The sequence below is a fragment of the Pyrus communis genome, chromosome 9 (assembly GCF_041283825.1).
Source record: "Pyrus communis isolate YQ-2024b chromosome 9, ASM4128382v1, whole genome shotgun sequence".
Classification (NCBI taxonomy): Eukaryota; Viridiplantae; Streptophyta; class Magnoliopsida; order Rosales; family Rosaceae; genus Pyrus; species Pyrus communis.
This window is the reverse complement of record NC_142573.1, coordinates 26,040,045-26,061,286: the sequence shown is the minus strand read 5'-3', so window position 1 is coordinate 26,061,286 and position 21,242 is coordinate 26,040,045. Positions and strand designations below refer to the sequence as shown.

The window sequence follows — 21,242 nt, the reverse complement described above, 5'->3', positions numbered from 1 at the left end:
CACAAAAGAGGTTTGGTCATAGTGTTTTTTCTTTTTCAATCTTTTCCTGCAATACAATAACAAAACCATCCAGTAAACTCAATCAGCGCACACATCATGGAAAAAAATTAATCAAATTGGACATATAAATGTATTGGGAAAAAACATGTATCACACAAGTACTATAGTGCATCAACTGTACCGTTCCATTCGCAACAGAATGGGCAATCAACGTCGAAGTGAGTGGAAGATGAAAAATTGCTCCACCGCATAACGAGTATTGAAAAAACAAAAACAACTTCAAATGCGTCCTAACTCAGTGTATTGGCTTCTTACAATTTCTCTTCCTCCAATATGTTTCGAATAGTAAAGTCAGAAAATAAAAACAATTTATATGCACCCCTAAACATATGTTGAGTTAGTTGATACTTGATAATAAACTCTGCTACATGTTAAACTTCTTGATCATCAATCTCTTTGTTTCTTTAGCTAACATGTCTTCCTAAATGAAAGAAGGTGAAATATAATAAAAGTTATGGAATTTATCCCCATATTTGTTTGGGGTTATCTCGTTGAATATGTTGAGAAAGAAATTTCTGATTGATTTTCATATATTGTAAATTGATATGTAGATTATTTACTTCCTTATTTAGCCTATGTTTCAGCCTTACTTGTAGGCAATAGAATAGGAATGTGTTGACTGATATGTGTATATAAGAATGTAAACCTAATTGAATATATATGAAAATACAATTCCAGTACAACACGTTTTCGAGATGGTACTAGAGCATTGATCTGGGAAACACGCAAACCACAATTCCAAAACAAACACGATCATGGGCGATAAGCCAGATTCGAAGTCAACCAGTTCAGGCATGACTTCTCATCCAAAATGGGAAAATCCCAATCATCCATTTTTTCTCCATCACTCGAACCAACCTGGTGCGATCCTTGTGCCATAGCCATTGGTGGAAGACAACTACAACACATGGGTTCAATCCATGAGTATGGCCTTAACGGTCAAGAACAAACTTGGTTTTGTTGATGGGACAATCACAAAGCCAAGTGAAAACAATCTTGAAGAGTTGCAGCAGTGGAATCGTTGCAACAACTTGGTAAAGACATGACTGCTAGGTTCCATGTCAAAGGAGATCTCAGGGAGCGTCATCAACTACAAAGATGCTCGACATATGTGGACCAATTTGCAGGAGAGGTTCTCACATATGAATGTAGTTCAATTATTCCATGTTGAGAATGAGATTCATGATTACGTCCAAGGCGACATGAGTATAAGTTCTTATTTTACCAAACTCAAAAGTTTGTGGGATGAACGCGACACTTTGTGTTCCATTCCCACATGCAGTTGTGGAACTAAGACGGAGATGACATCGTATGTTGAGACTCAGAAAACCATGAAGTTTCTTATGGGATTGATCGAATCGTATGCTACGGTTCGAAGCAATACTCTTCTCCTCGAACCACTACCTACGGTAAACAAGGCATATGCATTGGTCCTTCGACATGAACGTCAGGCAGAGGTTTCTAATGGGAAGATTACACAATCGGAGGCTGCTGTTTTTGCAGTGAAAAACTCATTACAAGAACCTGCATCGGAGAACACTGAGGCATGATGTGGAAAGTGCAACAAATCCAATCACACCACCAAAAATTGCTGTGCACATCTTAAATGCACTTTTTGTGGTTGGAAAGGTCACATTTCTGAATTCTGTCGTAAACAGAAAGCTGCTGCAGAGACTGAGTCTAGTCGCCCTTTTTCTTCCAAGGGGAATCAAATTTCCCAACATAACAAGCAAGAGACAATGTCAAATTTCCCGTTCTCTCAGGAGGATTGCAAGCAAATCCTTTAGATGTTGAACAAGAACAAGTCATCACTTGCCAACCAAGTCGGTAACCATTCTACTCATGAAGACCTTTTAGGTAAAGCCTTCTCTTTTTCATCTAAAGGCACTAACAGCATCTGGATCCTGGACAGTGGCGCCACGGATCACATAGTCTGTAGCCCTAGTTTGCTTACACATTCACGAGCAGTTGACAACCATACCGTTGAGCTACCCAATGGTTCTGTCGCCAAAGTCACCCATATTGGACAAGTTATTTTTTCTTCTAATCTTATCCTTGATAATGTCCTGTGCGTGCCATTTTTTAGATTCAACCTCATATCCATAAGTAAACTAGCCTATGATTCTTTATATGTCACAATCTTCTTAACCCATTTTTGTGTTATCCAGGACCTTCGCTCAGGGAAGATGATTGGGACGGGAATTGAAAGGGAGAGACTCTACTACCTTGACTCATCAAAGAAAGGAACATGCAACACTATCCATATTGTCTCACCACAACTTTGGCATCAACGCCTCGGCCATCCATCTCATAAAGCCTCTTTGTTATTTCCATATTTAAATAACAAGACTTACCAGTCTGACAAATGTTTAATTTGCCTATTGGCCAAACAAACAAGATTGCCCTTTCCATTAAGTTCAATTTCTACCAAATCCTGTTTTGAATTATTACATATTGATATTTGGGGTGGTTATCAGGTTGCTTCTCTTTCAGGTGCCAAATATTTCCTTACCATCGTAGATGACCACACTAGAAGTACTTGGGTTTATTTGATGAAGCACAAATTAGACACAAAAGACATCATAGTCAAATTCATTCAAATGGTTGAGACTCAATTCAATACTAAAGTTCAAACCATACGAAGTGACAATGGCCCTGAGTTTAAACTTAAGCAATTTTATGCCCACGAAGGCATTCTACATCAATCTAGCTGCGTCAACACACCACAACAAAATGGTGTTGCTGAACGTAGACATCGGCATTTGCTCAATGTTGCTCAGGCTTTTCTTTTTCAAGCTTGCCTACCAAAACGTTTTTGGGGGGATGCCATTTTAACCTCGACCTATCTCATCAATAGAACACCCATTCCACTTCTTCACGGTAAAACACCCTACGAAAAATTGTTTCACAAGGCACCTAACTATTCTCATTTAAAGGTTTTTGGTAGCTTATGTTTTGCTTCTACACATGCCCAAAAACCCTCTAAATTTGATCCTCGTGCAACACCATGTCTTTTTCTTGGCTATCCTTATGGTCAAAAGGGTTATCGGTTGTTTGATCTCAAACAAAATAAAACATTTGTTTCCAAGGATGTTGTGTTTTTTGAGGACCATTTTCCATTCCAAAACTCTAATTCTTCCGCTGCACGCACCTCCTCAAACCCTACCACACCCTCTATCCCGGTTGATTTTGACTCATCCACCCTTTTCTCCAATAGCCATCTTCGATACCAATCTTCCTTTTAGATACCACTATTTCCCTACCCACTGAAATCACACCACCTTCCCCTCACCCACCAGACTCAACTCCCTCTCCCACCCCCGATATTTTATCTTCTCCTCCTACGCCTACTACACCTTCCTCACCCAACCCAACCACTCCACCTCGTCACAGCACTCAACCCACAAAACCATCCACAATTTTGCAGGACTTTCACGTCGAGGTGGCTCTCCCATCCCGTGTTGCTCCCCCATCTTCCACCAGTATGGTCCAGTCGTCAGGTACGCCTCACACTCTATCTTGTTACTATCCTATAACCGTCTCTCTTCCCCTCACAAACTTTTCCTCGCCAACCTCACCATTACCAAAAACCCACAAGTTTTTCGTAGGCTGTCCAGGACCCTCACTGGCGTGCCGCTCTCTAAGACAATTGTACTTGGACTCTGGTGCCCTTGCCCTCTCACAAACATCCCATTGGGTGCAAATGGGTTTATAAGGTGAAGTTTAAACCTGATGGAAGTGTTGAGCACTACAAAGCCCGTCTCGTTGCTAAAGGCTACAGTCAAATTGAAGGCCTTGATTATTGGGAAACTTTTGCTCCCGTTGCCAAGCTCACCACTGTTCATGTCTTCCTCAGTGTTGCTTATCTCCGTGGTTAGTATCTTCATCAACTTGATGTGAACAATGCTTTTTTGCATGGTGATCTCTACGAGGATGTTTATATGTCCTTGCCTCCTGGGTTCGGACGAAAGGGGGAAAACTCGAGTATGTAAATTGAACAAATCTCTTTACGGTTTGAAACAGGCCTCGAGACAGTGGTTTATCAAGCTGTCTAGTGCTCTCAAGGCCGCTGGTTTTCATCAATCATGATCAGATTACTCATTGTTCGTCTGAAATAGTCAAGGTAGCTTCATGGCATTACTTGTCTACGTTGATCATGTGATACTTGCAGGAAATAATTTGAGAGAAATTGAAGAAACTAAACTCTTTCTTTCCCGAAATTTTAAGATAAAGGATTTGGGAAAACTTAAATATTTTCTGGGGATAGAAGTTGCAAGATCAAAACAAAGGATTGCCTTATGCCAACACAATTATGTGCTGGAGATACTGGAAGATGCAAGGTTCCTTGGTGTGAAACCCTCACGGTTCCCAGTGGAACCAAATTTGTCCCTCACGCAAATGGATATGACACTTTTTCATGATCCTTCTTCTTACAGACAACTCGTAAGGAGACTGATCTACTTAACCATCACAAGGCCTGATCTAACCTATGTTGTTAATAAGTTGAGCCAATTCATGGACAAGCCACAACAGCCACACCTTGAAGCAGTTCATAAGGTTCTTAGGTATATTAAACAATCACCTGGACAAGGAATTTTCTTACCCTTTACAGGTTCATTACAGTTGCAAGCCTTTTGTGATGCTGATTGGGCTCGGTGTAAAGACACTCGAAGATCTATAACTTATTATTGTATCTTTCTTGGTCAAGCACTAATTTCTTGGAAAACGAAGAAACAAAGCACTGTATCCCGTTCCAGTGCAGAAGCAGAATATCGTTCTATGGCTACTACATGTTGTGAAGTTATATGGCTAAAGAACATTTTGAAGGATTTGGGAGTGAACCATGCACAACCTGTCACACTATTTTGTGATAATCAAGCTGCCATGCATATTGCTTCGAATCTAGTATTTCATGAACGAACGAAGCATATAGAGATAGACTATCACTTAGTACGTGAAAAGATTCAAACATGAATGGTGAAGACAGCTTACATACAGACATCGAATCAACCTGCAGATTTGTTCACCAAGCCGTTAAGCTTGACGCAGTTTGAAGTTTTACTTGGCAAGTTGGGTGTCATTAACATACACTCCAACTTGAGGGGGAATGTTGAGAAAGAAATTTCTGATTGATTTTCATATATTGTAAATTGATATGTAGATTATTTACTTCCTTATTTAGCCTATGTTTCAGCCTTACGTAGACAATAGAATAGGAATGTGTTGACTGATATGTGTATATAAGAATGTAAACCTAATTGAATATATATGAAAATACAATTCCAGTACAACATGTTTTCTTAGAGAATATTTCTTTGTAATGCAAAGATTGTATAAGTATATACTGAATTTATCTTTGTGAATGAACTTGATTTTAATTGTAACAAATTCAAGCTACAATGAACAACTTTAGTCATTAAATATTCTACAAAGATAAATTTATGCCCAAAATGAAATTATGAAATGAGATTCACTCTTTTCCTAGGAATACATTAAAATAATACTTCTAGAGCCTCATATGATCCCTCAATGCCTCAATCCTTCTTCGTAAATATGCAAAGGAAAAAGCATAAGCCACATAACCATATTGTGATGATGTTTTTTTCTAGATGTTTTGTTATCGAAGCTCAAGGTAGCTATCTTCTTTTCATTTTGATAACACAATCCTGAACACCCATTTTCTCTCCTTCGACACCCCTATTTAGTTTTGGTCTTTGGATTGAATAAATTAGAAGATTAATTATGTGCGGAAATCATTTCTCATTCTTTATGCACGAGATTAGTCTTGCTTTCAAGGAGCTAGCCCTTTGTGAGGCTAAACCCACCCCCTCTCCCTAGTGTAGATAATAACGTTTGTTAAAAATAAATAAATAAATAAATAAATTTTGCTTTTGAGGAATATGACTTTGTAATTGTCATTTGACCTTTTCTTTTATATTTCTCTATCTACTCCAACTCAGCCAACATCAAATGATGGTTACAAAGTCATATTCCCTGAAAGCAAGACTGTTTTTTTTTTTTTTTTTTTGAACAAACGATATTATCTACACTAGGGAGAGGGGGTGCGTTTAGGCTCATAATAAGCTAGCTCCTCGAACGCAAGACTTAATCTCGCACATAAAGATTGGGAAATGATTTTTGCACATTATTATTCTTCTAATTTATTCAATCCAAGGACCAAAACTAAATAAGGGTGTCAAATGACAGAAAATGGGTGTTCAGGATTGCGCTATCAAAATCAAAGGAAGCCAACTACCTTGAGCTTCGATGACAAAGCATCCGAAAAAACATCATCATAATGTGACATCATATAATCTGATTATATATTAGCTTCAATATAGATTGTGTTATATAACATTTGAATAAGAACAGTTGAAAGATGACGACTCACTTCAACCTAATTCCACGCCTAACATTGCCCTCACTTGTCATTGACATCTTTGAATTATTCTTACAAGTCAACAATGTTGTGTTGATCTCCTTCAACTTCTCCAGTTTTGGTCCAAGTTTGACAAATTTAACCTTCCAAGGTGATGGACTTCTATCTGGGGAAGTAATCTAACTCACAAAGAATCAAGTTGATGATCCTCCCCTTCCTAGCAATGTTGGCAGAGCCTTTTATGCCCAGCTGGTGTGCCTTTGGGATACCAGCTTAGGGATGCTCACCGATTTCACAACCCATTTCTTATATATAAGACTATGTAAGGTCCCTCCTCCCATTAATGTGAGATTCATTCTTAACATGGGATGTGAAGGTAAAAGAGCCCCAAATTGGTGAAAGGAGAAACTTTGCAATGGCTTATAAGAGGTTGGGTTACTCCCTATATTGCCAATTGGTTTTATGGTGTAACCTCAACTTTATTTATGGTATCAGAGCAGGTTGTCCCACTTGTGAAGCCTAATAGCCGCATACGCTCCACATCACCCTGTTGTGTTGTCCACGTGTTAAGCTTAAAAATTTGCCACATGTGAGGGGCTTGTTGAGAATGAATCCCACATCGATGAGAGGAGTGTTAAGAATGAATTTTATATCGAACGACCACTCGCACTCCAAAGAATAGTGCAACAAAGTTGTCCATTGCCTTAAAATAAGTGACGAAGTTATTGCATTATGAGAATTATTAAGGCCACGACATTTATCTATCGCATTAAGGTTTAGCCGACTTCTCTTTGTTAGCATTCTTAACATGCCCCCTCACTTGTGGTGAATTTTTAAGTCTAACATGTGGACAACACAATAGGGTGCCTGGAGAGCGTGTGGCCATTCGATGTGAGATTCATTCTCAACACTCCTCCCATCGATTTGAGATTTAGTCTCAACACTCCTCCATCGCTTTGGGACTAAGCATGCAATACAAGCGTACCTCAAAGGAAGACAAGTTGAAAGTTTACCTCCATTTACATGGTCTACCAAAGGACTTAGATGCTTTGATGTGGAGAGCAAACCTAAAAAAGGGAAGAGGCGATGCTGAGTAATTAGGAATATGATGTGTGTGGCCATGGTCTTAATTGAGTTTTTGAGAGGATTGATAAAAGATCTAGACCTGACGAAGATTGTATCAGATGATGATTGAGAGTTCGCTTTCTTTTGTCCTTCTTACTCACTAATTCTGTCTCTTATGGTATTATTGGGTAAGTTTGAACCCATGGATAAATACAGACAATCATCTAGGTGTGTATGGATGAAATGGAGAAAGCTGCAGCTCGTTTCCTTGTGTCATTACACTATTACATGCAAGAGCTCTTAATAATCACACTCTCTATCTCTATATATATTTGTATAGATATATTTCGTTGTGTCTTGATTACCCGACGAATATTACGTCACACAAAGGTTTTCTATCCCATATCGATGGGAGGAGTGTTGAGAATAAATCTCACATCAATGGAAGGAGGGTCCTTGCATAGGCCTATAAGTACGTTGGGCTACTCCCCATATTGCCAATTGGGTTTATGATAGAACCCCAACTTTCTTTATAGAGGAGGAGGAAGAGGAAAAGAAGAAAGTGGATGCTGGACTGCTGCTGGACTGCTGCAAGGGAATGGATGCTTAGCTGTTGTATATGCGATAAATTCACTCTTCCACTCATTGTAAATTTATCCTAAAACAACATTGAATCAGAATAGAAACTTTACTAGTAATGAAAATGTAACAAGAATTTATAACAAAACAAAACCTAATTTAGCAAACAATCAATTAATTTTGTTTCTTGAACCCAACAAAAGTTTTGCTGGCAAAGGAAATCTCACCAAAAAAAAATGACTCGTTGAAAGTGGCATTAGAATCCATGCAAACAAATTATTTTTTCGGCATTGGGGTACTAAGTAGATAAAAAAGTTGTTGGGAAAGCGTTTTGCCTTTCTGGACGAATACACAGCAAACAATCCTCACATAAGTAACTGCAGAGACGAGTTCAAACATTTGGTTGCATATATTTTTATAATTAGGCTTACTTAGTAAGATAAAACTTTGTTGTTGTTGTTGTAGGCTTTTTATCAATTACAGAGGTGCTGGATTTGGGGCATTTTCCAAAATTAGGAAGAGAAATACCACTAAATTTGGGGTTTTCTGGACTGCTAGAAATGCTTCATTATAAACATGTCAAGTTTTTCTTTGAAAACTCAAGTGATTTATGAAGAACCACATGGCAAGTGCTCTATGACCCAAAAGCGCTTCAAACATTTTCGCCAAATTCAGTCGGAAGTGTTTTTGATTGTCAGAAACTGCTTCTAAGATTCTAACCCTTCCAAAAACAATCCCAACAGCAGCTCCTTGGTGCATCAATTAACTTTCACCAAAAGCTACTATCGTTGTTGACTGGCACCGCTTACTGACATTTCTTTTCTTAGTTGTTGCCTAAAGTCTCAGTCCTTATGAAATGCATAGTCCAACCATAAGAAAATAGGTTATACTATAGATTTATAGACTTGGTATGTATATACCGTTTTTGTATAGATGTCGCTGGAGTTGGAGTAGATAGAGAAATATAAAAGAAGAGGTCAAATGACGGCTACAAAATCATATTCCTCGAAAGCGAAGATAGCTACCATGAGCCTTGATAACTCAGCTGTGAATGATTCGACAAAACATCATAACAATCTGAAATCATGTTATCTGTATATATATTAGCTTCAATATTGATAGTGTGAGCATTTGAGTAAGAACAATTGAAAGAAAATGACTCTCTTCAACCCCAATTTTACACCCAACATTGCCCTCACTTGTCATTAACATCTTTGTATTCTTCTTACTAGTCAGCAATGTTGTGTCAACCTTCTTCAAGTTCTCCAGTTTTGGTCCAAACTTGTGGATTTAACCTTCCAAGGTGATGCATTTCAATTTGGGGGAGTAATCCAACTCACGAAGAACCAAGTTGAAGGTCCTCCCCTTCCTCGAAGTGTTGGCAGAGCCTCGTTGCCCAGCCGGTTCGCCTTTGGGATGCCAGCACAGGGAGGCTCACGGACTTCACTACCCATTTCAACTTCATCGTGAAAGCCCTGAGTGATACCTACTACGGCGATGGCATATCCTTCTTCATTGCACCATTCGGATCAAACATCCCTCACAATTCAAGTGGTGGATACTTTGGTTTATTTAGTTCTGATTCGACTTTTGACTCCTGAAACAAAGTCGTTGCCGTTGAGTTTGACAGTTATAAAAATATGTGGGATCCAAGTCCTATCATGTAGGAATCAATGTTAATTCCATAACCTCAATAGCCAATGTCACATTGAAAAGCGGCATAAAAAATGATCTGTAGCAAATGCATGGGTAAGCCAACTCCACCACCCAAAACTTGTGCGTTGTCCTAATTTTTTTTTGCTAAAAATCCAGTATACGATGTCGGAGATTGTAGTCTTTCATATATAGTCGATCTGAGGAATGTGCTGCCGGAGCTGGTTAGCGTTGGTTTCTGTGCTGCCGCAGGTGTGTGGGTTGAACTACACAGGCATTCGCTCTTGGTCATTCTGTTCAACCTTGGAAACCCGCAGTGCCAATGCAGCCGGGACTCTTCAACTCAAGATTATTTCTGCATTCTGTTAGTGTGGGGAATACTTGTTTAAATTATTTACAATGATCAACCATTGTTTTGGGATGTTTGCTGCAAATAACAACACTCCAAGAACACATCTTTTTCTTTCTACTACGAATTTGCTCGCCACCCTATTTAATTTTCATGGTCATGGATGTTTAACATAAAACTACATTGCGTACGTCTAACATACCATTGATATAGTAAGTTCATACGCTTCGCGTAGACAAGTCATTTAACTCGTTTCCTCACCTTCGCACAGGAACAAAACCGAAGATGAATATTTAGTACATCTGAAAAAAGCACGCTAACTTAAGTTACAAGTAATAACCTTGTATTTCCTTACGAGAACATTGACCACATGTGCCTAATTATACGAGCTATACCCCAGGCAACGGGAACTGGGTGGTAAGAGCTTCAACTCTTCTCTGCAGATCTGACACTCGGTCCTTTAGGGAGAATTCGGGGGAAGCTACAGACTTCATGAAATCTTGGAGCTTCGATCCTGAGGCTGCGCGTTTAGCATCAATTGTTATCTGCACACCCTCATGAATATAGTCTGCAACAGCTATGAATTCTTTCTCGGTGAATCCTCTTGTCGTCATGGCAGGTGATCCAATGCGAATGCCACCAGGCACTACAGCACTTTTATCACCTATTTCATCAAATATCTCAGGTGTAAGATCAAGAGGAACAAATAAAAAAAAAAAAAAAAGGCTCAAAGACAGATAAAACCACAACTACACTAACAAAATAGCTCAACGATAAAGACCCTTCAAAACTAGGCAAGTACCCTTTAGGGCCAAATAGGCCTGAAACCAAAAGTAAAGGTCTGGAACCCTTAGCCCATCGGGTAAAATTATAGAAATGGCTTGATTAGACTATTAGGATGTATAAACATTTGAACGAAAGAAAACATGTCCATTTCATATGATTACTTGCATATAATTACTTCAAATACATCCCGTGTAAAACTTTATAGCCTTATTCTGAAATCCAGAGTTCTCTTCAAAATTTTCAACCAAATTGACCTCTCTACACTCACCAGGTACTGAGTTCTTGTTGAGGGTGATAGAAGCCATGTCGAGAATTTTCTCCACTCGAGCTCCATCAATACCCTGTCCATAAAGGAAATGACAAATAACATTGGAAAACTAGATTCTGTTATAAACCAATGCACAGGATCCAGTAACTTTAATCCTTAATTAATCCTATAACATCACAAATGAGAAAACACAAAACAAAACAAAACGACAAGGTCAGGCAGTGAAGGAAAAGGAAGGAAGAGTCTTCCTTTTTTAAAAATACCTTGTCAAACCTGAAAAAAAAAAAAGGAAAAAAAAAAAAAAGGCCATTTAAACGTTAAAATTAGGTCATACTCATCTCAGTGAATTCTTGTTCTTTCTGTACCTCTAATGCTAACTTTTAAAGCATAATGTTGAGCAGGAAACATAGATAAAACAACAGCTAAACTTCCACGTCTCAGGACATGGTCTCATATAAGCAGCAAAGAGAAATTAGTATCGATCAAAACAAGTTAATTAATTAACAATCTAGGACTAGGAACTTACTAAAGGCCGGAGATCCACAAGAACCAGATGGTTATCACTGCCACCAGAAACTAGTTTGTATCCAAGTTCAGTTAATCGGCTAGCAAGAGCCCTGCAATTAGATACTACCTACAAGGTAGAGTATCCACACTAACTTAGGGCACGTCTTCGACCATTTTTACACGAGGACAAAATATTATAGTACCTGGTTCTGGTAAGCCTTAAATTCTGGGGACTGTGCATACTTCAAGCAAACTGCAAGGCCCCCAATAGTGTGGTTATGAGGACCACCCTGCATAAAGAACTCATGCCTTTATCCTTTGTATATCAAAATTCAAAATAAATGTTGAATTTAAAGAAAGATAAATAAATAATTAGGCATCAATAAGATTTGTTAAGATGGAACAAGTACAACTAACCTGTAAACCTGGAAAAACAGCATTGTTGATGGCAGTTTCTAAATCAACCCCGAGAATTGTATCTTTCTTGAAGAAGATCATCCCACCCCTTGGACCTCTTAAAGACTGAAAAGAGTCATAAATACGTGAGATCATCCAAATGTGGATTACAACATAGGAAGCACGTGATGAGGCTACTATGAAGTACTCGTGTTTTCGCATGTCTACGAGTCCATTCAAGTGTAATTTTTTTGACTTGGAAAAATGTAGTAAGATAAATACATGAGTTTGAAGTTTGAACAATACCTTGTGTGTTGTTGTGGTCACAATATCGCAGTAGTCAAAGGGATTTGCAAGCACAGAAGCAGCAACAAGGCCACTTATGTGAGCCATATCCATCATAAGAAAAGCACCGACAGAATCCGCAATCTTCCCATGAACATTAGATGTAATTCATTAGTTGCCAAAGAAAAAACACAAGCTTGTAAATGATAATGAACTCCATATCCATTACACGAATTAAATTAATTTAGATGGAATGAATGCATAAAATACTAACCTTCCTCATGCGAGGATAGTCAAAATCTCGAGGATAAGCACTAGCCCCGGCAATAATGAGTTTTGGTTTAAATCGGTCAGCCATTTCCTCAAGCTTGTCATAATCAACCAGACCTGTGTTTTGTTTTTTGTTACGAAAAAAATCCAACATCATTCCAAAGAATAACAATTAAACCCTTAACAATCTGAAAGGCAACATAGTCTCATCTAGAAACAAAATGCAGCACCTGTGGATTCATTGAGTCGATACGACATGGACTCAAAATAAATGGATGTGCCTGATACCCGTCTTTTAGGAGTCATGAAACCATGAGACAAATGTCCTCCGTGAGACAAGTCCAAACCCTAAGATGCATGCACATGTTAGTAGCCAGTAGCCACCAATAAAAAAAGTAAACCAAACCCAAGAGGAAAACTTACCATGAGACGATCATGAGGTTTAAGAATTGCGGTATAAACCTCAAAATTAGCAGGAGAACCAGATAATGGTTGAACATTAACACCCCACTTCTTTCCATCTAAGTGAAATGCATCAAGAGCCCTCCTTTGGCAAAGTGTTTCAAGCTCATCAATATGCTCATTTCCACCGTAGTACCTGATATGTACAATCAAACGATGAGCTACACCAAGAAAAATAATTTTATTTGAAGGTCCCTACTCAACTCACATTATTCTGAGTCTTAGTAACTGTACCTTTTACCTGGTAATCCTTCTGAATACTTGTTCGTGAGACATGAGCCAACTGCCTCCATCACTGCCCGATAAGTAAAATTTTCTGAGGCAATAAGCTCAAGACTTTTGAACTGTCGCTGCTTCTCCATATCAATAATAGCACGCACCTCAGGGTCAGCCTCACTTAACCCATTGTCTACAAAACTGCTTCCATTACCTGTAAATCAAAAAATACAATTCATGAACAAGTCAGACATAATTCCTGCTACTAACCAATAATTCCTTTCATAATACATCAGAAGTTGGGAAAATACAGCCGGAACATATTGTTCTATTAAAGATGTGTATTCATAAGGATGGTTTTGTCATAGAACCGAGTAATGAAATTTTTTTAGTTATACCAAGTCGATATTCATTCTCATAGGATTCATACAGCTGACTGCACTTAATGGGATAAGGCTTTGTTGTTGCTGTAGTTGTTGTTATACTAAGTAGATACTAAGAAAACTCCAAAAATAAATACACAGAGCACCAAATCCAAGCAATATAATGGAATACCATTCTGGCAGATGCTAAGCAAAATGATGGTCTTTTCGATTTTTGTATTTCTTAAGAGAAACTGAAATCAAAATTAAATTATAACACCATAGAATTTAAAAAACCAGAACTATTCCTGCCACAGACTTCTCAGAACAGAAATTTAACATGCATTTTAATAATATTTACAAATGGAACCATAAATAAATAGAAGGTACTGAGATCAGTTCAAAGTTTGGAGTATAACTACCGCCAATTTCAGGCATAGGCACAGAGACAGAAGAGGACGGCCTTCCAGCAACCAAACTTCCTTCAATGTAAGAAGAAGATCTAACGGGCTTCACACAATTGAGCTTTAGTTGATGTGAAAATCCACTACCGGTAAGCCCCTTGTTTGGAAAAATTGTTCCTTTGGTCCAAGTGGGCTGTTGGAGAGAACCCATCACTGCAGCTCCACTACAAGCCTGCATCTTTGCTTCCAAATACTATACCTTACAAGCTTCCTACAGATATTGCAGAAAATTCTGGGCAGTGAGCACAACTTTAACATACACATGATACAAATACATACATATATATTACATACATGCATACTGGCATGCTCATAGACTGATATAATCTTATCAACAAAAGTTATATACAAGAGTTCCAAATTTATAATTAGAGAAAGTATAAAATTGTTTTCAAAAAATAGTAAACGTAATGGATAAATCACCCAACATACATTATTTCACTCCTTAAACTTATTTTAACACATGATGGCTACTGCCAATTCAAAAAGGAACTGTTTCCCTACGCTGATGAAACACTTAAACTCGTTGATAATTGCTACTTTTAAGACTGTCACATTGATCATTTCTATTCATCTTCATAATTTACTTGACAGACGGGACATTAAAAAGACTATTTTGTTAATCATCTCCCCAATACAAATCCAACGGTATTATGACACGCACGAGTGAATTTCATTGACAAGCAGGAAACAAAAAAAAAATCAAGAAAACATAAGCCTACTCGAGGGAGCGTAACGAGCCTTACACCTCAAAATGCACACTTATACATTAGCAAAACTCAAAAAAAAAAAGAAAAAACAACAACAACAACAAACAACCGTGGAATCGAAAAACAATATAAAACTAGTTTAAGTTGTGGTTTACTAAAGCAACAAATCACACCAACCATGTCAGTCAGTCAAATAAACAAGTCAGTTTATCGATCCTGTTACTTTTAGGGAAGCTGCTGAAATATGAACCTATACATGCACAGAGTATTAACTGAAACAAATTGACTCCTATAAATTAATTGATTCCCGAAAACATAATTAGGAGATTAAGTAAAACCCTAATTTTAAGGAAGAAGAAGAAGAAGGACTTACAGAGTGAGAGCAGAGGAGGAGGAGGCGGACTGCTGCTGGGTAGGGATGTCGAGACTGTTTTGGCAAATCAAGTAAAGTTTTTTTTTTTTTTTTTTTAATTTGACCAAAAAAAAATCAAGTGCTTGACCAAAATATAAAGTATGCGCTTTAGTGGGCCGGACGGGGTTCAGCCTACTAACTCAGATTTTGGGCTGGGCCAGTACTTTACAGGGGGCCCCACCTCAACAACCGCCACTACCGGCCGCCAGCAGCTGTGGAAAGAAATTATATGTTCTCCTCCAACTTCTCTATCCAGATTCCAGGTGCCCTTTGATTTACAGCGGTGGCGGAATCAGGTTCCTTCTCTTTTTCACTCACCCACTTCATTTCTTATTTACTATTTCTGTTTTCTTTATATATTTATTTATAATTTAGGGTTTAGTTATTTTTCATGATGTTTGATATATTCGTGTACAAATTAAGACTTAAGACTACTAGCTGAAGAAGAGAGAGAGAGAGAGAGAGAGAGAGAGAGAGAGAGAGAGTGTGTTTATTGTCTTGAGATATGGTCAGATATGATATTTTCTTTTTTTTGGTTTCATATCTGACCTTTTAAGTAAAGGTGAAATTAAATTGTCATCTCTCTTTTTTTTTATTTCATTAATTAAAACTTTATTCATTTTCAATTTTTTATCAAAGATCCTTTGGTTTCTATCCACGTCATAGTTTCAATGATTATAAAATTACATGCTAGCATAATTGAATTTTATAATTAAATTTTTTATAAAAGGGTACAAATTATAAATAGGAATAAATGAAAAAAAAATACTAAAAAGATATATTTAAAAATGATTAATAAGTTTTTCATTTTTAAAATTTACATATGATGACGTGTAAATAATTTTAATATTCAAATAATGACATGAAGATTAGTCAAGAGACCTTGATCAAAAATGAAAAAGAAATAAGGTTTCAATTAATGAGAAAGAAAAATGAGGGATGTGAACCTAATTTATCTCATGAAATGGGGAGTTATAAATCTCATAATTTGTAACTTTCATAAAAAAATGAAAATAGAAATGTATTACATTAATATTAGTATGTTGAAGTCGTCAAAATCAAAGAACTTTGATTAAAAACTAAAAACTGGTAAGGTTTTAGTCAAATAACAGCGGTTATTAAAACAAAAAAAAGAAAAGGTCAAAGAAGAGTGGTGGGTAGGGACCGCATCTAAAGGCTCTCTTAAGTAAATACTTGTATCGTAACCAAGTCTAGTTGGGTTTCATTGAAACTTGTCAGTTTTAGTTTGAGTTGGGGGTTGAGCCTTTCATTAGGGCAATAGCCAGTACATATGATACGATTTTTGTTTTAGCAATTTCTATTACATCAAAATAAACATATTAAAATCAGTACCAATCCTGTCATCGCTTGCCGTTTTGTACTTGTATTCAACTTAGTCAGAACCGTCACCTCAGAAGAAAAAAAATCCAATGCTGAGGCCTCTTTATGTGCTGTGGAAAGTGGCTTCCGTTGATGAAAAAGGATCATCTGTATTTGTAGTTACTCATCTGTTCTGTTACAACATCCTCGATCGACGCAAATAAAATTCTCTTTTTATGATTTTAAACTCAAGTAGAAAAAGAACATCTACGTCTTTCCCTCCTTGTCTGCCCTTTTGGTATTAGGATCAGTCATTAGGAGAAAGAAACCATTCAACTTAGAAAGAATGCTAACAAGATATTGATGTCATGTTTGATCTTTGTTTCTTGTTAGATATTTGTATATTTGTATCCTGGTATTTTGTATGAGCTTTTCACTTCATTTTCCATTAATGTTGAAGGTTGAAGGTAGACAGGATATCCCTTTATATCTTCTACTGCTCGTCCTTCCGCTTTTTCTCTTTCGTTTCTAAGATTCGCATCTTTGTTTGGGTCATTGGGCGCATTTCCCGAATCAATTGGCCATGGACAAATGAATGGAGCAACTGCCCATTTTATTGTAAGGTAGCATACAGTTGCAAGCACATGGTTCGTTAACCATAGACGGGTCACTTTTGGCTTTGGGTTAACAATTTGACCATTTCATTGTGAGGTAGTATGGAAGCACATAGTTCATGAACCATGGAGGAGTCACTTTTGGCTTTGGGTTAGTATATAAGTGGCTGTTCAGATATGACCAGTCTTATGTTGTAGCAATGTGGATTTGATAAGTCAGAGTTGCGGTCAAGGTGTTTGGGTGAGACCTGTGGGCGACTTGGGTAATCATATGATAAAGTACATTGTACAAACCGCCTTAAAATGAAGGGTATTTGCTAGAAATGTCGATTGTCATGTTTTTAAAATCCTTTAAAGTTGATCCATATGAAATTTTTTGTATATTTTGATATAGTAAATGTCTTCTTATTTAAAGTGGAAGAAAGACGAAAGAAGAAATTTAACTGGAGGAAACTAGAATAAAATCAACTTGAATGAGATGGAAGTTGCAATTGCGGATTTGGTTTCCACTTACAACAAATGGTTATTAAGTAATTTTTGTTGACATGGCAGGTCAGAGTGCTTGCATTTAGAAATTAGAAGAAATAATCCTGTTCGTTAGTTGGAGAATTAGAATCTTGAGGCATGGAAACTGAGATGGTAGTGCATGAAGGCGGGTGCCACTGCAAGAATGTAAGGTGGCGAGTGAAGGCACCTAGCAGTGTTGTGGTTTGGAGTTGCAACTGCTCGAATTGCTCTATGAGGAGTAACACCCATTTCATTGTCCCTGCTGAAAGATTTCAACTTTTGAGTGATTCTGAGCAGTTTCTTACAACTTACAGCTTCGGTACTCATATAGCAAAGCACACATTCTGTAAAGTTTGTGGGATAACTTCGTTCTATCATCCACGCTCAAACCCTGATGGGGTCGCCATCACATTTAGGTGTGTTGATCCTGGAACACTCGCCCACATTGAGATTAAGTATTACGACGGGCAAAATTGGGAAGCCTCTTACAGTCAAACAGGCATTGCGTCGCAGTCAACAGTGCAGACTCCGCAAAATATGGGTTGACTTATGTTGTGTGATTTCGAAGTGTTAATCAAAGTCGTCTGGCGTTTCGGCCCTGTGGGGATTTTTACAATGTTTATGTGGATTGTGGAATGCATCATTCTATGTTGGCTTCTGTCTTGTGTTGTTTTTTGTCTCCCCTTTTGTTTTCTTCTTCTGTTTCTTTTGTTTAGGCCAAACTATAATTTTGGTCCTTGTAATTGTATTGAACGTCCACTTTTGTCCTTGTAGCTTCAAATGTTGCAAATGATTGTCAAAAGTTTCCGAACAGTCTCGTGGCCGATTACGAATCAATACTGATATTGTTTCTAATTTGAGATATGTTAAGAGAAATCTTTCAAAAATGAGATTCTATGTGAACTCTGTCTAATATGTGCACAATTTTAGACAAAATGTTTTGATGCAATTAGCAATGAAATCATTGAGAATAAGGAGGATTTAATTTCATCGTGCCCTCTTTATGTGAGGCCACTCTTTTGAGACAACACTTTAGTAACCCTTGGTTTGGGTTTCAATTGTTTAGGGGTTTCAATTTGTTGCCCAATTCGAGTTCAAGCGGGCGCAAAGGATTGGCTCAAAAATCATATCAAATTTAGAGATGATTCAGCAAACTAATGAATATCGATATGATCTTCAACTTAATCACTTATACAATCTAATATGTGTGAGGTTTATAAAAAGTCTTGATGTAAGTACATTACATACTTCAACAAAGATATCAAAGGAGAGTTCGGTTTCATTCGGTTTCACTTTTTGCCAAAACTGAAATTACTATTCGGTTCAGTTCGATTTGTTTGTTTTGCAATTTGTTAAGGAGAAACACAATAATCTAGGGAGTAAAGCTTTCAACGTATTTGAGCTTAAAGTTGGGTTTACCTATCATTGGATTGAAATTAGACTAATAGTTAACTTGGAATTGGATTTGAAAAATAAATAACCAACATAAATAAAAAATTATGTCTTATTCAGTTCGATTCGGTCTGATATTAAAACCATTGAAACCAAACCAATAATTTTTTGTTTGGTTCGATTTTCATTTTTTTTTTTCAATTCGGTATTCTACCCAATTTCTTTCTGTTTTCGTTTTTTGGAGCCCACCTCTAAAAGAGATGCAAGTACTACTTGTTGAACAAGCCTACAAATGTATATTTTGTTACACGCATATTATATGTTCTTTTTTTTTTTTTTTTTTTTTTTTTTTTTTTTTGTCAAACATATAATATATTAATTTGACAGTTGAAATATTAAACTCAAAAGTTGCCTTGCAGAAAAAGTCGGAAAATAAGTATAAGAGTGAGCGTGGATTACCAATACCAATACCAATACCATCCAATCCATTGGACCATATCCATAGTTTCGCACCCCCACCAGTCGGTCAGCTCAAAAGTCGATCAATCCATAAAACCATTTCCCTAATTTTCGTCCTCCCCATAGTAATCTTTCAGTTCATATCAGAAATAAAAGAAAACAAAAATGTCGTCTGCAGTTGAATTGCTGCCCAAAGAATACGGCTATGTAGTTCTCGCCGTCGTTCTCTACACCTTTCTCAATTTCTGGATGGCTGCCCAAGTTGGCCGGGCCAGGAAACGGTATGCTTAAATCTTTCTCTGTTTCCTCGTACCTACTTGAGCTCCGTCGAGTTGGCTAGAGCAGGACGCTGCACTTATGTCTCCTCCTTTCGTTCATGTAGTTTAGATGAATTTAGCGTAATTATTGTTTGATTTCCGTATATTTTTGTTTAATTATGTGATTAATTGATTGGAATTGGACAACGACCGCCGCAGGTACAAGGTGCCATATCCGACCATGTATGCGTCGGAATCGGAGAACAAAGATGCGAACGTGTTTAACTGTGTTCAGAGAGGGCATCAGAACTCTCTCGAAATGATGCCCATGTTCTTTGTGCTTCTGGTTTTGGGAGGTCTTAAGCATCCTTGCATCTCCGCCGCCCTTGGCTTCTTCTTTGCTTTTACTCGCTACTTCTACTTCAAAGGCTACGCCACCGGTGACCCCATGAACCGCCTCGCCATCGGGTATATATGCCCTCTTCTTTCCACTAATTTACAATCTTGCCAATTACCCTAGCTAATTTAATGATACATCAATATATATATAGGTTGTTATTTGCATTTTAAAATAGTCATTGTGCGTTTGTTTTTTTTTTTTTTCTTTTGAATTATATATATATATATAGAGAGAAATTTGAGATGAGAAGAGTATTGATCAACTAATAGGATCTTTTGTGTAGAATTGTGACTTGAATGATACGTTATAAGATTGTATCTGTAGAGCGATAATACATTCGATTTTTATAATAACGTATGGACTATAAATATAGACCAAATGTACTTTCCTATTAATAAGATTTCACTTAACAATTCTACAAATTGTTATGTGACCGGTGGAACCGTAACATGTCAGACTTGATTTACTCTTTTTTATTGCAATGACAGGAAATACGGGTTTTTGGCTATATTCGGGCTTATAGGGTGCACGATTTCGTTTGGGGTCAGTCTTCTTCTTCGAGGATAAAGAAAAGCCGAACAAAGCCCTCATCTCATACTCTCATGGCCGTGGAGGGCTTGCTCGCTCTTGCTATCTCATGTGCTCTGCTAGAAGGTCCTAGGGTTTTCCTTTTGTTTGTAATATTGGCTTTTGAATAAGAAAGTGCAAGAGATAGGAAGGAAATAGTGTGTGTTGCGTTTTGTAGGTCTACTTTTGATGTCTTTATGTAATTTTAAACGTTTTTGTATGAATTACACAAGTTTATAAACATTAGGTTAATTTTGCTTCAGTTGGTTAGAAGTGTATGTCCACTACTTGTAGTCGAGTTTGAATCATCCGCTTAAAATTCACGACCATCAAATCCAATTGATTGCTTTTTGTTTTATATGAAAGACCAAATTTATTAAAATAAACAAACAGTATCCTACAAAACCAAGACCAATACAAGGCAAGGCCAGCAGGCGAGACCCAGAAACAAGAAGGAAAACAAACAAAGCGTGCACCCAGCTGGGGAATAATTTGGTGGCCAT

The 21,242-nt window shown here is 37.4% G+C and overlaps 3 protein-coding genes and 1 pseudogene across 5 annotated transcripts; 3 read left to right on the top strand and 1 right to left on the bottom strand.

Annotated features, from left to right (window-relative positions):
- Nucleotides 1-854: 854 nt before the first annotated feature.
- Nucleotides 855-2,250, top strand: LOC148694477 (uncharacterized; annotated as a pseudogene).
- An 8,001-nt stretch (nt 2,251-10,251) lies between these two features.
- Nucleotides 10,252-15,548, bottom strand: LOC137739115 (serine hydroxymethyltransferase 3, chloroplastic). Its single transcript, XM_068478608.2, has 12 exons — nt 15,185-15,548; nt 14,060-14,312; nt 13,294-13,489; nt 13,021-13,195; nt 12,828-12,945; nt 12,602-12,714; nt 12,349-12,471; nt 12,064-12,168; nt 11,850-11,936; nt 11,666-11,773; nt 11,140-11,212; nt 10,252-10,749 (listed from the first exon to the last, which is right to left on the bottom strand). Exons 2-12 carry the CDS (start codon nt 14,277-14,279, stop codon nt 10,475-10,477), a joined length of 1,593 nt encoding a protein of 530 aa, XP_068334709.2. The 5' UTR covers nt 14,280-14,312; nt 15,185-15,548; the 3' UTR covers nt 10,252-10,474.
- On the top strand, nt 15,412-18,477 carry LOC137740968 (carbon-sulfur lyase). Of its 3 annotated transcripts, XM_088699994.1 has the most exons (3): nt 15,412-15,519; nt 17,004-17,166; nt 17,710-18,477. In XM_088699994.1, exon 3 carries the CDS (start codon nt 17,782-17,784, stop codon nt 18,208-18,210), a length of 429 nt encoding a protein of 142 aa, XP_088556120.1. In that variant the 5' UTR covers nt 15,412-15,519; nt 17,004-17,166; nt 17,710-17,781; the 3' UTR covers nt 18,211-18,477. The 3 variants fall into 3 exon arrangements, with proteins under 3 accessions (XP_088556120.1, XP_068336871.1, XP_088556121.1); XM_068480770.2 differs by lacking the exon at nt 17,004-17,166 and having other exon boundaries at nt 15,428-15,519; XM_088699995.1 differs by lacking the exons at nt 15,412-15,519; nt 17,004-17,166 and adding an exon at nt 17,194-17,308.
- A 1,008-nt stretch (nt 18,478-19,485) lies between these two features.
- Nucleotides 19,486-21,001, top strand: LOC137740309 (uncharacterized). The gene is made up of 3 exons (XM_068480171.2): nt 19,486-19,796; nt 19,992-20,240; nt 20,661-21,001. Exons 1-3 carry the CDS (start codon nt 19,681-19,683, stop codon nt 20,737-20,739), a joined length of 444 nt encoding a protein of 147 aa, XP_068336272.2. The 5' UTR covers nt 19,486-19,680; the 3' UTR covers nt 20,740-21,001.
- The last annotated feature ends 241 nt before the right edge of the window (nt 21,002-21,242 follow it).

Excerpts from the sequence above, each read along its gene's own strand:
- LOC137740309 (XM_068480171.2), top strand. The coding sequence starts at position 19,681 with ATGTCGTCTGCAGTTGAATTGCTGCCCAAAGAATACGGCTATGTAGTT. Across the intron at positions 19,797-19,991 it reads GTTGGCCGGGCCAGGAAACG|GTACAAGGTGCCATATCCGA; the intron begins GTATGCTTAAAT and ends CGACCGCCGCAG. Across the intron at positions 20,241-20,660 it reads ATGAACCGCCTCGCCATCGG|GAAATACGGGTTTTTGGCTA; the intron begins GTATATATGCCC and ends TTGCAATGACAG.
- LOC137739115 (XM_068478608.2), bottom strand. The coding sequence starts at position 14,279 with ATGCAGGCTTGTAGTGGAGCTGCAGTGATGGGTTCTCTCCAACAGCCC. Across the intron at positions 13,490-14,059 it reads GCCTATGCCTGAAATTGGCG|GTAATGGAAGCAGTTTTGTA; the intron begins GTAGTTATACTC and ends TTTGATTTACAG. Across the intron at positions 13,196-13,293 it reads GAAGGATTACCAGGTAAAAG|GTACTACGGTGGAAATGAGC; the intron begins GTACAGTTACTA and ends TGTACATATCAG.
- LOC137740968 (XM_088699994.1), top strand. The coding sequence starts at position 17,782 with ATGGAAACTGAGATGGTAGTGCATGAAGGCGGGTGCCACTGCAAGAAT.